Genomic DNA, 17,001 nt, shown 5'->3' with positions numbered 1-17,001 from the left:
TTTTTTTTTTTTTTGCCTAAGAAGGGATTGCAGTCTTACAAAAATTTAAGTTTATCTATTTACTCCTTTTTTTAGTTCTACAAGTACAAATAAAAGCCAGAAAGTTTTTAAGTGGAAAGTCTCTATTCTTTCCCACAGTCCTCGATCTTATTAATATAATGGTTAAAATGATTTAACTCAAATTCTGATGTGCCCCAGACTAAAACAAGCCATTATCATTGAGTTGTAATCAGAGAAGTGATGGAAATTTTAAAGGGAGACAGGAGTCATCATGCTTGTAAATGGAGGGTAGCGACATTAACTTATATGGTATTAATTCTAGTGGTTGATATTACAAAAACTTCTTAATTATACTGGTAATTTAAAAAATACTTGCCATCTGAGAATGCTTAAGCAGTTTTGGTCTCAGGCCTACAGTGAAAATCTCTGAGGCTGGGCTAAACACGTTCTTATTGACCAAATGTGGGCAAATTTCATTCATGTGACTGTTCGGGGGCCGTGACGCTCGGGAGATACTCATTCTGAGTCTGTTCCTCGCTACTATGTGCCTTTCTTCTGGGTGGTCCAGGTGGCCAGCCACTCTCAGTGGCCTTCGAAGCGTGGTATTCCTTCGCACGCCTTGTGCCAACACTGAGACACCCCTCGCATAGGCTGCTTGCACAAGAAACATACAACCTACGTCAAACGAGAATGATTTGGATAATCCACGTAAAAATGAGAAATGATCCAACTGCCATGTTTCTTTTGAAATTAGCATAAGCATGGCGGGTGGATAAAGGCTTACACCACAAGGCCAGCGAGCAACTATTCCATCAGGACTCTCTTTGAAGAGCCCTCCCCCCACACCCCCAAGAAGTACGTTTTCCTGCTCAATCGTATTTCTTGCATCCACTTCCTCTTTATTGTTGGTGGAGGCAGAAGGAGTCACGAGAACCTACAGGCTCCACTTTCCTTTCTTGATAAAGAACACTACTGCTCCTGAATTTCACAGCCAGGGACAAAACAGTCCTCTCTCACCTTGTGTGGAACGACAATGGTATAGTGAGAACCTGCCAGCCTTTCCTATTGACTTCGAGCAGCCTGAAAAGAGAGAAGCTGTCTGGGTATGTACGTGGTCGACCAGGTGGCTTTACTGACAAAGGTTCAAAGCGTGCTGGGAGACCCTGAAAGCACGATTCTCCCGCAAGCCCGGTGGGCCCGCCCTAGAGCTCAGGTCTGGGCTACGGTCCCCGTTCTCCAACCCCTGACAAAGGAATACGGCCTTCTCTCCTGTCTCTGGGAAGTAGCGCTACCTTCGCAGAGACCTGGGTCTTACCTTTGAGTTACACTTGTACAACGGGTGACTGATAGAATCGACATAGTGGTGTCGCATGCAGCGCAGAGGGTCCGAGTCCATCATGAAGGAGCTGTCCGTTTTGCTGTCCGTATCTCCCATTAGCGCCAGCAGGGAGAGCATGGAAAAGGATGCAGCTAGTACATGATTTTTCATTGTTGTAAGGAAAACTTCTGAGAAGGAACAGCAGAGGGAGGCAGAGGACTAGAAATCGGAAAAGCCTTCGCCTCCTAGGCTCCAGTTCCTTTCAAGCAAAGGGCAGGATCTGGCCGAAGCTTTCTGGTTGTCATTGTCCTTTGAAGGCCCGAGTTCTGTCTTACTCTTTCCACTTGCAATCCATCACCACCGTAGCTGCTGTGCAGCTGGAATGAAAACAGAAATTATTTTCCCCAGAAACATTTACCCAGAAAAACGAATGGAACCCAGGAGGTATCGAGTAGAATTTGTCCATGTCCTTTTGAGGGAATACTATTGGTTTCTGGAGTGCCATTAGCAGAGGCATCCATTCTAACCCACTCCCTCCCCATTGCTTATTTGTAACCATTCGGAGGTGGACACAATGGTTTAATGGAAGCACATGCTGGCTTTAATTGCCGGAGTCCATGTTTCGAGGAGCAAGAATAGGTTGAACTCATGTTAAAGAGGAGACATGTGGTTCTGGCCACAGCACAGCTGAATTGGGTGGTCTCACCCTCATCCCTGGCCGGTGGGGGCGGGAGGGTCTATTGAGTTTCTCAGCGATTTCTGGCATCACAGGGCTAGAGAGGAGGCAGGTCAGCGCTAATGAACACAGGCCACGTCCCACGGGAAAGAAGTACATTTTCCATTTCCTAGTGCATGCCCACCCACCCACCTAGTTTTCCACTAGGGCTCATCCTGCTCGAGGCTCATCCTGTTTTTGGTTTAAGCCCAGTGCCACCCAGCGTCAGTGGCAAACGGCATCTGAAATACACATTATGCTAACTGGTCTCCAGTGTGGTTAAAGCAACACACGCGTATTCGCCGAAGAGTCACACATTCTGCAGAGCCTCGGTAGTCTGAGCACGTGATATAATTTGAAAAAGGAAGCGGTCGTCAAAGCAAAGACTTCCCATTAAAATGGGATCGGGGCATATGGGTTTTCTTGAAATTTGCTTTGTTCTTTTAACCATATACTTCTTGGACAAAGCAGAGAGCTCCCCGTATCACCTCACCAACCCTCCTAGGCATGGCCAACATGGGTGCTTTTTATCACACCGGAAGACAGTGTCAAAAATATTTTCAAACATTTAGGACAACTGGGGAGACCTGTCATGACATTCCAAACCAAAGGAACATGATCATTAAAACTTCAGAAAAACTTTCAAAGGTATTTCAGATAAGAGTTTGATTATTTTGTTCATTGTACAACTTTTTTTTTTAACTTCTTACTCCTGGGCAGTCCAAATAAACAGGACAAATATTGATAAGATCAAGATTAGAAGTTCAAGTCCAGGGGCGCCCGGGTGACTCGGTTGATTAAGTGTCTGCCTTCGGCTCAGGTCATGATCCCGGGATCCTGGGATCAAGCCCTGAGTCGGACTCCCTGATCAGTGGGGAATCTGCTTGTCCCTTTTCCTCTGAGCACCTGCCCCTCGCCCCCCGTGCTCTCTAGAATAAGTAAAATCTTAAAAAAAAAAGTTCAAGTCCATATAAGTCAATTAGTTTGGCTCCAATAGAATGGCCCCAGATCCACTTAACCTCAGTTGGCTGTCTTTTGAGTGTGGCGCGGGGGATCCCAGGCTGTAAAGGGTCTGTGGCAAAGGGCCGTTCCAGACAAGAGCATCCCTGGCAATGGCAAAGTCTCAGCGTGTATGCGTCGGGGAAATCCTATAAATTGCAGAAAGGGCAAGGACCAGTAATGAGGAGACCCACCTGGGCTCGAGCCCTGCCATTGAGTAACTAGGAGACTTTGCACAGGGCATTTAAACTGGTCTGGCCCCAGTTTCCTCATCTGTAGAATAGGAGAATTGGAAAAGGTGGCGTCTGTAGTCCCCTCTTGCTCTACAATGACACCATCTGATACTTACACAGTCACCGCCATCTCCATATGCAGAAGAGAATCCTGAAGTTAAGACCATATTTTCATACAGCTTTGCACCACTTTCCCTTCCGAGCATGCTAATTGCAACATCTCATTGAAATTGATCAAACCTGAGCTAAGGCTCCAAATTGGCAAGGGATGCCAAAGAGCATTTTTTTGTTTTCTTTTCAGCTGCACATCACACTGAAACTCACCAACATTTCAGTTCAAAGAGCCAGAGCTTTCTTGGATTCAATGTTCAGAGGCTGCAATACCACTGACCATTTCCTGAGTTTCAATATGACTATATTATCCCAAGTGGTTATCCGACTCTTTGAAGCCTTAATTAGTCTCAGAAAAGGAATTTATTAGATTTCTTCTTTCACCACTCCAGTCTATCGATATTTCCCCCAGGAGTCAATGGCAAAGGGATGAAGGGAAAAGTAGACATTCCAATCCTGCCCCCCCCCTTCCCGCTGCCAGCAACTTCTCTTCAGAGCCATGGCCGGGAGGTACGGTTAAATGAAAGAAGCAAATGAAAGAAAAACATATAGCTTGATGGCAAAAACAAGCAACAACAGTCAATAACAAGACCGTATATATGTGAATGTTTAGACCCAGCTAGTCCATTTCTGAGAATTATCCTACATGTGGGATCACACAAGCCTATGTTTATTCACTTCAGCATTGGTCGTCACAGCATAAAATTGGAACCTGCACAAAATACCCATCGCTACGGGACTGGTTGGATCTATTATAGAACATTCAGACACTGGAATACTATGCAACTATATAAAGAAGGATGCAGAAACTCTACTGATCTGTGTTAAACCAGGGAAGGATAAGAATACATAATTGTGTTCATTTGTATTTACACGGAGAAGCTCTGGAAGGATATTCGAGAGGCTATACAACTAGTTATGGACAGATATGGGAGAAGGACTTTTCACTGTATGTATACATTTTTATTCGTAAATTTCTGGACTTGTGAATGTATTCTCTATCCAAAACTTCATTTTAAAAAAATTATACTTTCTCTTTTCAAAACTTGGCTTCAGAATAGTAATTAAGTTAATGGATGTTGAATGTTTGTGCTGGTTTGAGTCTTTTAGTAGTACTATAGTTTTATTTCTTATAAATATTGGAAGACATGCTAGTCTCTTTTCTCAAATAGTCTTTCTGGTGGGTCAATTAATTCTTAAGCACTACTGCCACCTAGTAGCGACATCCTGAATTGCAAGCACAGTTGAATTCCGCCCCCCGCCCCCCCCCCCGAAAAGGTGAATAAAACTTGGGCAAATATTGTGAAGCGTATAATGATAAAGAGACAGTTAATGCGCACAAAATCTAACTTTATTACCTGATTTTTCTCTTTCAAGATGATAAGCTGAACCCAGAAGTAGTAATAAACAAAGTATAAAAGAATGACAGAGAAAATGTTCTCGACTGCTAATAAGAAATACACTGTTCAGGTCGACACAGTCAAAAGCGTGGTCCTTTTTGCTCAGTTTTTATATTAAACCCTGAAATAAGAACTCAAGCAACAATCCAAATAGGCCACAGAACTCACAGAACTCTCAAAACCTAAAGGTAAGACTCTTGCCACTTAACATTGGGATTTTCACCCGAAGTGTGCAACCCGAATGAAGAAATAAGCATAACGCTCAGGAAACGAGTGGCGTGAAGTCAGGCTGTCTGAACATGGTGTTGGTGGGGTGTGCACGGATGAGAAGTGCGCGGGGCCGAGGGAAACCGTCACAAAGAGGAGCATCGAAATGAAGGAAATTCACATCACTTGAGATCCCTGATTTCTGGCAGCGCAGGGGTACCGACACCTGTCTTGCCGGAGCTTCACTTATGTTCCTCAAAATTCAATTCATTCCCATTTGCTTTCATTTTTTTTTTTTTTTTAAGCCGCGGAGCCTAAAATCAAGCGCTGCCCATCAAGACTTGGAATCTCGGCCCAGCCGGCCCGAGAGGGATTGACTGAGAAAGCCGCTCGCTTGCTGCGCTTGGTGGCTCGGGGGCGGCTCCGTGCCCTGGGTACAGGCTCTGAGACACGGACTTGGCGGCTGTACAGAGCCCACATGCTCCCAGCTCCAACGTGGAGCCTCTGCCGGCAGGAGAGGCACGTAGGCCGGCGTGCCCGACTTTGGAGCGACCCTCCAAACGATACCAGTGGAAAAGAACAACTGGTGCCCAGATTTCCCCACCTGTCATCCTCAGGGAAATGATATAGCAGAGCTTACTGCGGGCCCAGCCTCCTGGGTGAGAGATGGTGTTGTGTCCACAGAGCAGCTCACTCTTGGGCTGACCTTCTGCCTGGCAGAGGCTCGAGTGCTGGTTTCACGCAAGTTATTCTAGCAACAGGCTAAGACAGTGGCATGTGCCCAGAATGGCCTTGTTCTTGCACTACTTGCCAGGCAAGGGAGGGCGGTACTTCGGTACCCGTATTCCCACCCTGGCCTGTTTTCAGTACTAATATAAGCAAGCAATGCCTCCTGTGGCTTCTTTCTACAAATATTTATTTAACATATATTCATTAAGCACTTACTAAGTGTCTCCTTTTGCTCTAGCAGATAACAGTTAAGGGGCAGGGAAAAAAAAAATAGGTCCTGTTCTAGCGCCTTCTTCCAGCTCACTGCATCTACAAGCGAAGAGTCTGGGACTGTTGTTTCCTGGGTGATTTTTTGGACCCAAGGTTAAACTCCCTTAACATCTAATTCATATCCCACATGCACGGCATCATTTCTAGGAAGATCGAGTTAAGCAGATAAAATATCATGACTCTGGAATGGCGTCAGCGTCACAGACAGAGTGATTTGATATTTACTCTCGTTTAAGACAATCACATCAGGCATGAGTCAGGTAAAGATGGCAGAACAGAGAGACCCTCTCCAAGGAATTGGCAAAAAGAAAAAAAAATCAAAGATTGAAGCGTGGGAGAAAGCTTGCCCCTCGATAACGCTTCAGACGAGGCTTAGGAAAGAAAGAATTCTAGGTCTAATCAGGGAGTGTGAAGTGCTAAGTAGCCCCTTCTCAGGAACTCCAAGAATTCCGGTTGGATCTAGTCAACTAGATGCCTTGGAGAATAAGTCAGATGCCTCTTTCCAAGGCACTTAATTTATAAACTGTAAACAGCATGTTGGATTTTATAAAGCATCCCATGCGCTCAACGAATGGGTTTTGATATTATTTCTCTCTGGCGGCACATCAGTAGCGGCTCAGTAGCCGAGCCTGGGCTGACCCGGAGGCAGCCGTACCAAGGCAGGGCAACCACAAGGTCACTGGGGAGGCTACGGCTCCTGCCCCCTGTCAGCTCGCAGTGTCCATTCTCCAATCAGAGGTGGCGGCGCGTGTGAGGCCATGTCTGCCCCCACAGGGCCACCTTGGCAGAGAGAGGCGGACATCTTTGCAATTCACCAGCAGTCCTCCAGTCTGGGCCAGGACTCTGTGCTCCCCCCAACCTGCATTACTAGCCAAGCATGGCCAAACTCAGCAGTGGTGGTGATGGAGGAAGAGGAGCAATGGGGGAAGGAAGAGGGCAGGAGAAATATAGCCTGGAAGAGAAGCAATAAGTCACAGCCCCAGAGTAAATAACGGTGCAAAAAAGAACTGGAAACAGAAGTAATTTCTGAGAATGAGCCCGCCATCAAGGGGCCCCTCCTCTGTGTGTGTCCTTGGATTAAATAGTTTTACTGTCTCGGGAGGAACTGGTGTGGGAGGACTTGACCTTGAGACTCGACTGAAACTTTAAATCCTGATTTTCGGGACATCCAGAGGAACCTCTCATTGTTATCCAAACTCCCACTTACCTACAGCTTGGACCTCTTCTTCCCCAAACGCATGTCCAGCCCATGCTAAGTGTCGCGTGTCCCGGTGTTTCGCACTCATTGGTCAGAAATATTAGATGATTATTCCACTGCATTCTGAAACCCGAAGAGCATCTTATTGTTGTCTGCTCTAACTGGAAGGATCGCTGAGCTGAGGAGCCTCAAGCTCGGAGCCCTACCCTTCCCATCATTGGCTGTGCCATCTTGAACAAGTCCCTTGCCTTCTCTGGGACTCTGTTTTCCCCGTTTACAAAATGAATGGATTGGTCCAGATGCTTGTGTGGTTGTCTCCATTTCTAACAGTCTCTAACTCTATCCTACCTTCTCAGAGGACAGCACCTGCTTTGGGGGTTCATTTTCCCCAAAGCAGTACTGCAGAAAGGGTTCCTTTCTTACTCAGGAAGTTAATGACGGCAGAAAAGTCCAAACAAGGCATAATGTGATGCCTGAAGCAAAACTGAAGGTCAAGTCATAACAATTTGTCCTTTTGATGAGGCCATATTGGTGGCCTGAAATAAAAAGGGCCCTTAATCACCAATTGACTCTGTGCCTGAATGTACCAAATATAGTTATAAATTAAGAATATGCTGTTGATAATAAGAAGTGGCTGGCGAGGATATTTACCCAGCCCCCATGTCTCTTAAAGCTGTCTTAAAATTTGTAGTGTTTCTTTCCAGTCTTCACCAAATGGGAAGAGGACAAAGGCTAGTAGTGAGCAGTCATGGTAGAAGTACTTCTTTCCTTTGATGAGGGTGATATCAGCTGAATCCAACCCTCTTGCATCTTCCCTATGAGTGACCCTATTTCTTTTTTTTTTTTTTTTAAGATTTTATTTATTTATTTGACACAGAGACAGCCGGTGAGAGAGAGACAAGCTGGGGGAGTGGGAGAGGAAGAAGCAGGCTCCCAGCAGAGGAGCCCGATGTGGGGCTCGATCCGAGAATGCCGGGATCATGCCCTGAGCCAAAGGCAGACGCTCAACGACTGAGCCACCCAGGCACCCCATGAGTGACCCTATTTCTAAACCGAGCTTGAGCCACAGATCCTCATCCCCTGGTGGGACCATCTGTGACACTGTGGTTCAGGATAGAAGAGGTTCGAAGAGTTGTGTCCTGTGCAGATGCAGAGTGAATAAGGTCCTAGCGGTCAAGAGCAAGGCACTCCGCTTGGTCAAACATCTACAGAACCTTTGTGGGAGGGGAGGTACATTCCTGAAGCCCCTGGTGGGGACTTGGGTCTAAAAGATTTGCCTGTTGCTTATGGTTCTTGGCTCCAGGGCTGGGCTTCTGTGGGCTCCTATACGTTCTATGGAAAGACTCTTAGTTCTTAATTGTCGACGTAACTAACTGACTTTTAGAGTACAGAACCTTGCATACATTGGAAGTAGTGAAGTCTGATTACCCGTGTGCTGAAAAGCACGATACGGTTGAAGTCTTTTCCTCTGGGGGTTTGGATTATTTCTGTAAATCTACCACTCCACTAGGAGCTGTGACTGATATGGTGACGAGCTGTCAGAAAATGCTTAGGGGTGGTCTTTCTGCAGAGCCACGAATCAACGACAGCCCTAAACAGGGAGTCCCTTTCCATCCTTCCATCAACGGGGAAGAAAACAGGGAGAGGAGAAGCCATAAAAGAAGTCACAGAGAAGAAGGTAGAAGGACTTGTTTATGTGCAAAATCTGCCACGTCCTTCCACTGAATTCAAATAGCCCAATTTCAGAAAGGGAAGTTCCCCTTCATTTCACCCACTCCTTCCCAGGAAGGGGGTTTCACATCAGGGGTGAGACACACTTCTACCATTTACCTTTGGAAAGGAAGCAGGAGAGTTCGGTGATACCCACTCAGCCCAGGGACTCAGTGCCACCAAAGCATGAATGTGTGCTCTCCCTGTGGAAAAGAAAAGGTGGCCAGGTGTTCTGGGGACCCTGGTGCTGAAGCAATTTGATACTCGCTCCGCCACTGGACTGCTGGCTCTGGTATGGCCTTAGGAGAAGAGAGGTGACCAATGTCAGCTCAGGGTACAGGCTTCCTCTTACCCTGGAGCCAAATGAGTATGTTGGCTTTTCTTCAAAGTGTCCAGCAAAGTGTTTCCAAGGCTGCATTTGCATATACTCAGCCGCAACGGAGTTTTGGAATGGTGGCTAGTGATCTCACCTAACAGCTGTAGCGCCCTTAGTTAGAAATGGGGCATAAACAATAGGACCAACTCAGCCTCCATTCAATTTGTCTTTTCTGCCCAACGGTGGGAGTTGAATACTGAATTCAATCCCATTGCAATCTAGAATACTTGTGGCTGCAGACTTATGTCAAAGGGGCACGGTTAAAATAAAACCATGTAGAAATACGTTTTTTTATACTGCTCGTAATTCTGAACGTATTGGGCTGTTGGTCTCCTTTTTGCTTCGCTTAAACTCCACACACTATCGCTACACTGTTGGATTGTTGGTTCTCCTTTAAACAAGTCCGTTCTGCTGCCTTTGGACTTCAAACCTCAAACGAAAAATTTAAATCCCGGAAAGGAGTAATTTCCCATCATTTGGAGGAAAAATCACAGAAATGTATCAAGTCCTAAAATATCGCCTTGTGTTTAAAAAAGAAATTGGACTTCGATTCTTCACGTCCATTTTAGGCGTGTATATGCCTACATTTGACTTGGAGCTGAGGATGGGGGATGTTTTTTCCCCTGGAGGAGTTGACCTCCTTTTTGAACGGCAAGTTAAGAAGGACACTTTGGAGTTCAAACGCTTCTCCCTGGGAGGGAGCAGGTGAAATGAAGGGAAGCTTCCCTTTCTGAAAGTGGGCTATTTGAAAATCTGTGGTGACAGTTTTGGATCATCAAAAATAGCCCTTCCTCTTTCTCTTTTGTCATTTCTCCCGTGACCTGCTCTCCCTCCCTATCTGTGTTCCCTATTGATGGCAGGATGGAAGGGGACTCCGTGTTTAGGGCTATTGTTGGTTTGCGACACTGCAGAAAGGTCCCCCCTGAGCCTTTTCTGAGAGCTCATCAGCTTTCTTGAATGCACTAACCTGTTGCCCTTTCATTTTTAAAGAATATTGCAATTGGTTGGACCACAGCTTCAAAGGAGAAGTTGGGATTGAGCCAGGCCTTGGAAGAGAGAAAACTGTCCGAAAAATTCTTAGCTTTTGGCAGAAAAAAAAAAAAAACACAAAAACCCCCAAAAACCCAAAAGAAAAATACATCGACGGCAAATCTTAGAGAACCAAGTTTAAAGCTACGAGTCAACGTTCAAGTGCAGATTTTGACATGAGGGCGAAAAGGACCCAAATTGGATGAATTCCTGATTATAAGCACTGGGGATATATTGTCGACTGAAGTTACCCATTCTTTGAATTTTCTGAGTCAGCACTCTTTCTAACAAGAAAGTAGTTGTTCCAGACCGTAACCCCATCCAGGGTGTTGCTTTCGGACTATTGAGAATGGGTCTAAGGGGGTGTGGCTCTCCGCCATGCAGGCTCAGCCATCAGACTCTGAGACCCTCCCATAGAGGGGACCGCAAGCACACACGGCCGCAAGCACGCGCTCGCCAGACCGCACGGGAAGAAAGCTTTGCAGATGTGAGGGCAGCTGGCGGCGAGAGAACGCCGTGGGCACCAGCTCCCTCCACAACTCGAGTGTGCGGGTGTGTGAATGTGCCAGCGCCCCCTTCTATACCCGCCTCGCCCCGCCCGCTGCACGCACGAGGGGGTTGCGGAGGGAGTGCCCACCCTTTGCATTCTGCGGGAATCACACAACAAAAGTTGGTGGTCGCTGATCCGACGGGTGAGGAGTGGGTACTCCCGGCTGGACCGGTGCCACTGGCAGGGGCAGACAGGAAAATAAGAATGCTCTTAATGTCCTCCCAAAGAAAACCTTCGATGGACAAAAAAGTGGTTGTATTTTTACCCTCTCCCTTCGTGCTGCCAGGCGTCTTTAAATAGATCCTCTAGCCTAGGGACTTGTATGGAATAATTCATATTAAAACCCAAGAAGTGGCAGAGGAGGGGAGATGGTTCTTTCTTCCCTTTCTTTCCTTTCTCAACCCCGCCCCGCCGCCTTGTCAAGCGAACAGGAAAAGACTCATTTCAATTCAGCTGTGTTAAATTTCTCCTTCTGGGTCTTTTCATGAACTTTAGCTAATTCGGAAAAGACGACGAAAAGCCCCGGGAAAAGAAAATAGGAAGCTGCATTGTAGATTGCTCTTTGATACCTTTTGGTCCCAAGGACATGAGCGACATCGTTTAAGGACGCTGCACAGAGGGGGTGACACGAGGCTCTTAAATGGGAATGTCTAATTGAGAAGTCCAGGGCCTTCCATTTGCAACTCCTAAACCAATCGGCTGTTCTGCTGTTGAGAGAAAGAAAAAAAGGGAAGAAAAAGTCCTCCCCAGCTCCCCGGCCCCATGCATTTTTAGTTGGGCTCCGACTAAGATCCGTTTCTCCCCACTCACTGTCCCCAGATGGGTTTCCAAAAGACATCCAGGCCCCGGCTAGCCAAATTAAAAACCCTGTCTGTCCTTCTTTTTCCTTGGGAAGGGAAGGATGTGGGAAGGACGGAGAAAGGGGGCGGAGCAGGGCCCGAGGATCCAGGGAGCTTTGTTGCAAGCCACTTGTCTCTCCCCCTGAAACAGAGAATAACCACATTTCTCTTAATGTAGGCCGAAGGGCATCCAGGCGTTCCCAGAGCTCCGCTACCCCCAGCCCTGCGCCGGAGATGTGCGGGTCACTGTGATGGTATGCTCTCGTCCCTGCCAACCCGGGTCACCCCAGCCCTGCCCTGAAGGGCAGCCGAGCCATGTGGCCGCTCCTCTCTGCGGGTTCAGGCTCAGGGCTCCAGAAAGCCCCCCAATCCGCTCGGCCCGGCAGAGCGGCTGCCAAGAATGACATCCTGAGAATACTATGAAGATGGGGAGACCTCACGGGCCGCTGTCCCCGGATGGAGCGGGACCCAGGCTGTCTGGAAAACAGGCAGAGCAAAGAGCGAGCTCACAATGGAAGGAGCTCAAGCGCAGGGGAAAGGGGGCGGGGTGGGAGTCGTGGAGAGCAAAAGAAAATAAAAGCCACATGCCACCCAGGAAGATTCCAGGGCGGGCGGGAAGGAGGTGGCAGAGGAAGGACTTGCAGGGAGCAAGTACCCAGACATGGCACTGCCAGTCTCGCTGGATTCTTTTCTGAATTAGATTATGCGAAAGAAAGCGGGGAAATATATAGCCTGCCAGCTGTTCAAAGGCTTACAACCTTGCTTTTATTGTCCGGGTAAGTTGGTGAGGTGGGGCATCAGAGGAATTCCAAACATACCATCCCAGAGAAATTTTAATATGTTCCCCAGTGTCATACACGAAGAGGAAATGACAGCTGATCACAGCCAGAGCAGGCCACAGCGATCTGGGCCCTGGAGCTCACCCACCCTCACTTGGCCAAGCTACCCGCCTCTGCTCAAGCACTTCTGTCCTTCCACCTGCTTCCCCATCCCTTCTGCCCCTACTGGCCCTGCCGGGTTGGTTGGGGGGGACGGGTTGGGACTGGACAAAGTAGCAGGAGCTGACGTTCATGGGAAGAGGTGAGGTCGGCCTTCAAGGCCGCTGGCCAAGAAGCTGAGGCTGGCTAGGGTGAGTCAGGCACCCCAGGGAGTCAGAGGCATTTTAATCCAACCACGGGGGATTATCTGCTGATAAGGACCGAATCAAGGACTCTGGTGATGCTGTCTTCAGGGGTTGTTGTCCACCACCCCCCACCCCCCCCACCCCCCGCCCAGTAACCTACCCAAGCCAGAAAACACAAGACTGCATTATTTGAAAGCAGCACTGTGTGTGGCTCTGATGGGGACCTGGGTTTGGGGAATGACTTCCGGTGACTTCTTCCCAGGGGCCCCTTGAATTTAGGCCAGACCCAGAGGTCACTGGTTTGGATCCTGGGGGTGGTTCAAATAAATGGTGGGAGCCAGTGATAGTGTCTTGCTCTGTGCATGTTTCTAATTCAGTGATTCATCGAGTGGCCCTGATGTCAGCTGCTGAGTAGGTGACTCACAGCCATCCCTGATAGAGACAGCACGTGGTCCTTTCCAAAGCATACTCAAGGGAACAGAGGAAGGATAAACTGCCCTTTTTCCAGGCTTCCTCTACCCAGGCGGGAAAGATCCGGGCTGTGTTAGCTGTGAGTGACTCGTACCCAAGATCCGGTGATAAAGGCCTCAGGGGAACCCCTTCGTCATAAATGGAAAGAAAACCCATTGATAAGCGACCATCACTGCAAGTCGATCAGGCTATCAGCAGATATTTGAAATAGTCCTTTGTAACAAGGAAGTCATTGACCCGTTTAGCCATTGGCAAAGTCTATTTCAGTCCCCAAACCTGACTCGAGATAGCATACAGATTGAGAATTAGACCATGGGACAATGCCTGGGTCACCTTTGCATCCAGCAGGACTCGAACTAGCATCATTTCTTAAAAGGACGATGGAATGAATAATTAACCAATAAGAATAATAGCGCTTGAACTGTGAGTCCTGAACATACAGTAGAAACCGCTGGCCACCATCGGTGGCTAGGATTCCGAGAAACTCACATTTTTCAAGAGCCCAGGAAAATAAATGAGTTGGAAATTGTTAAATGTATTGAAAAATGATTTATTTTCCCCTTGATGGTGTCACCGGAACTCGAATTAAGATTGAAAACTCCACAGGCATATTTCCATCTGTGGGTGTTAGCTGTTTGCTATACAGTCGGTCAAGAAGGCCTGCGCCAGTCCTCCCTTTACTTGAACCAAAGGTGTCTTAAAGTAAATGATGCAAAATTTGGCATTTGGTGTTCAGACACTCTCCTATAATGGTCTGAGTAACGGTACCAGAATATTGTTTTGACTCGACCAACTGCTTTGTTAACAGCAAGAGTTTTTAAAGAAAAAGAAAATCACTGCAAAATTGCACAGCAATAGAATCCATAGTATCTTTTCAAGCTTTCTCAAACCGTGAATATCCCCGGGGTGTAAATTAACTCGTTCAAAAGCTGGATTTTCACTCAACAATGGCCATTAGGAGAGTTATTAGAGGCGATCAGGAAAGATCCCCCATAAACCACGTTCCCACTCCACAGTGAAATCCGGTCAAGAAGACCCTCAAGTTTCCTTTCGGAAGCCAGACTGGTGAGAAGAAAATGGGCAGATATTTGCATTTGGTCGAAAGGCACTCTTGAGAAGCATTCTGCAGGGCCCCCCCTCCCCCCCATACTTGGTTGACACCCACAGCCCACACCGCCTTTTAGGCGTCTCTATGTTTTCAGACGCACCGGGGATTTAATGTTCTGTGTTGGAGCAGTTTGCCGACGCCAGCTCCTTGTCATTAAAATACACCAGTGTTAGAAATGAAGAGACATTTTGCAGCATCCGCATCTGTTATCAATGCCAGCTACAAAGGACAGAAAGTGGGACTCCCATCCTGCCAAAGAGCTTCCTTTCCTGCACCTGAATCTCAGTGGAGGAGGGAGTCTACTCGTCCTCGCAGGTTTATCGGGGGCTCGTGAATTACAATGAGCCTCAGTTACAGGGCGTTCTGAGTCATTAACATTCTGTACACAAACTTCCCGTCCCCCAAGAAAGAGTTATGCCCAGGCCTCCTACAGCCCAATTGTTCATTTAAAGAGAGAACTTGTATTCACGAGCTTGAAAGGACCCCCCCCACCCCGGAATATTCCTCAGGTGTTTGTAAGGAGTCATTCCTACAGGTCCCGGTCCCTGCGCCGGTGGGAGCATCCTTTCTCGGTCACCGCTTGGACAGTGAAGCATCCGCGGAGCTGCGGGGACAAGCTGACTTCTAAAAATAACCCTTTGCAATAAGGCCAAGGCAAACAGCATGCATTTCCTCGGACTTTTTGCCCAATCAAAATCCTATAGTAAACCCATCCTCCTCTCTCCCCAGTGCTCCTGACTGCGTCTATGGAAGCGAAGTCCTTGCACGTTGAGAGGAGAGTGCAAAGGAACAGGGCTCCTGCAAAGCGTGACACAGAAAGCTAGAAATAAATGTTGCCTATTGTTTGAAGTCATTCTAAGCAGTCCGGCGGAGCCCTGGCAGGAGATCAGCAGCGTACAGAAGTAGTAATAAAAGTAAACAGAGCGCATTTAAACTCGCAGGCTTGCCCGCGTTCATAGTGCCCCCATTGTAACAGGGATGAGGGCGGTGGGGAAGATACTGGGGCTTCAGGAATCCATGTCGTCCAGTGCTGCTTCCCAGTCTCCTTTCACCAGGTCAAATATAAGAACCATTACAAAGTTACATCGAACTACGCAGAGAGTTTGAAAATAAAATCCCTTTCGGTCAAACCCAAAGGGATTTTCCAGCCTCTCGGTGAGGCTCCCCTGCTCTGTCACAGACTTCAAAGACCCGTTCATTTAAAAAAAAAAAAAAAAAAAACCACCAAAAACCCCACAATGCTAGCATGCTACCGATTAATGCAAATTCAATTAATGCAAATTTAAGTGGTATTTAAAGGTTGTCTCTTTGTCTGAGAGGAGGATGAAATGCTCGGTTTGGAAAGAAGTAATTTCCTAGGCAAGCCGTCAGCCCTTGTTTTCCTGCTTACCTTGGGGGAAACGCAGGGCTCCTTTCTTCTCAGACTTTTCTGAGAGCTAGAAAGAGGTCCTGTTACTTCCAAATGCTTTTGTTCTTCTGTCCCTCTGTCACATGGCTTGCCTTTTATATTTGCAACACACAAAAGTTAGGACTGTTGTTTAAGCGACACAGGGAGAGAGAGAGAGAGAGGGAGAGGGAGAGAGAGAGAGAGAATGTCAAATGGAAAAGTGCCATTGCAGTCATATATCAATCAGGCGTGCGGCCGCAGCAGCGCTCTAGCAAATGGGAATGCCACGGAAATGTGAGGCGCTCCTTATCGGGGACTCAGCCACTGCCCACCGCTCGGCTGCCTTTCACGGAGCATCTTGCGATGGGAACAACATAGAGGAAAAGGGCAAGGGCGAGGAAGTTCCCTCTTTCTTTTCTTTCTTTCTTTCTTTCTTTCTTTCTTTCTTTCTTTCTTTCGGGAAATAATAAGAGGCTAGATGAATATTCTGGGTTTAATTCTCTGGCAAGCATGCCATCGAGATGGGCAGTCGGTGGTGAGGACACATAGTTTGGGAAATACGGAGACAGTGACATTCTGTTTCAAGATTCAGCAGCTGCCCGAGATGAAGTTGAAATGCTAGGGAAGGGGGGAGAAAGATGGGAATCAGAAGGACTTCGCAGGCGATCGGGCTGAGGCAAGTGCAAAACGCTGCCCTGTTTTATCACGACCTGTGTGGGTGGCAAGAGCTTTTTTTCTGAGGTGTTCATCCATTACGTGATTTTTAGCAGCGTATACTCGGTGAAATCCACGATGGCACTTTGATAAGCGCTTTCGTCTGCATCATTTAGAATAAAACTCATAGGATTTAGAAACAATGGGAAAGGGTAGTCTTGACTTCTTGGAATACACGAGTGTGAAACTAACAGGTAAGGCCAACCCACCGCCAAACAGCTCCTTTGGCAGAAAAGTGGCAAAGGTCACTGTGGGGAGGGGGGGGTGGGGAGTGGTGGGGGCTAAGTACTCAGGCTAGCTAGATAATACCCTTACGAGCTGTGAAAATACAAAGGGGAATAGTTCCTTCAAGAGCTGAAAATTGGGGCAGAAAACCATCAGGCAATTTTGGTGGACGACACAAAGAACCATATATAAATTACTTTATGTCAGACAGACCCAGCCCCAGAATAACTTTTTTTTTTTAAATTAACACTGGTGAAGAATTCAAACGAGAATATTAAAAACAACAACA

General features: G+C 47.3%; 1 protein-coding gene across 2 annotated transcripts in view; it reads right to left on the bottom strand.

Moving 5' to 3' along the window:
• Positions 1 to 16,255, bottom strand: part of LOC103679198 (norrin cystine knot growth factor NDP) — a 24,882-nt gene extending 8,627 nt beyond the window's left edge. The window contains exons 1-2 of one of the 2 annotated variants that reach the window (XM_008708713.2): positions 15,777 to 16,255; positions 1,316 to 1,695 (exon numbers count right to left, since the gene is read on the bottom strand). In XM_008708713.2, the coding sequence (XP_008706935.2) occupies positions 1,316 to 1,489 (174 nt within the window). In that variant the 5' untranslated portion in view covers positions 1,490 to 1,695; positions 15,777 to 16,255. Of the gene's footprint in view, positions 1 to 1,315; positions 1,696 to 11,414; positions 11,558 to 15,776 lie in introns of those variants that run through there. The other variant, XM_040632740.1, reaches the window with a different exon arrangement.
• Positions 16,256 to 17,001: the final 746 nt, after the last annotated feature.

This window comes from Ursus maritimus, assembly GCF_017311325.1.
Source record: "Ursus maritimus isolate PB19 chromosome X unlocalized genomic scaffold, ASM1731132v1 scaffold_X1, whole genome shotgun sequence".
Classification (NCBI taxonomy): Eukaryota; Metazoa; Chordata; class Mammalia; order Carnivora; family Ursidae; genus Ursus; species Ursus maritimus.
This window is presented reverse-complemented; position numbering and strand designations above follow the sequence as displayed.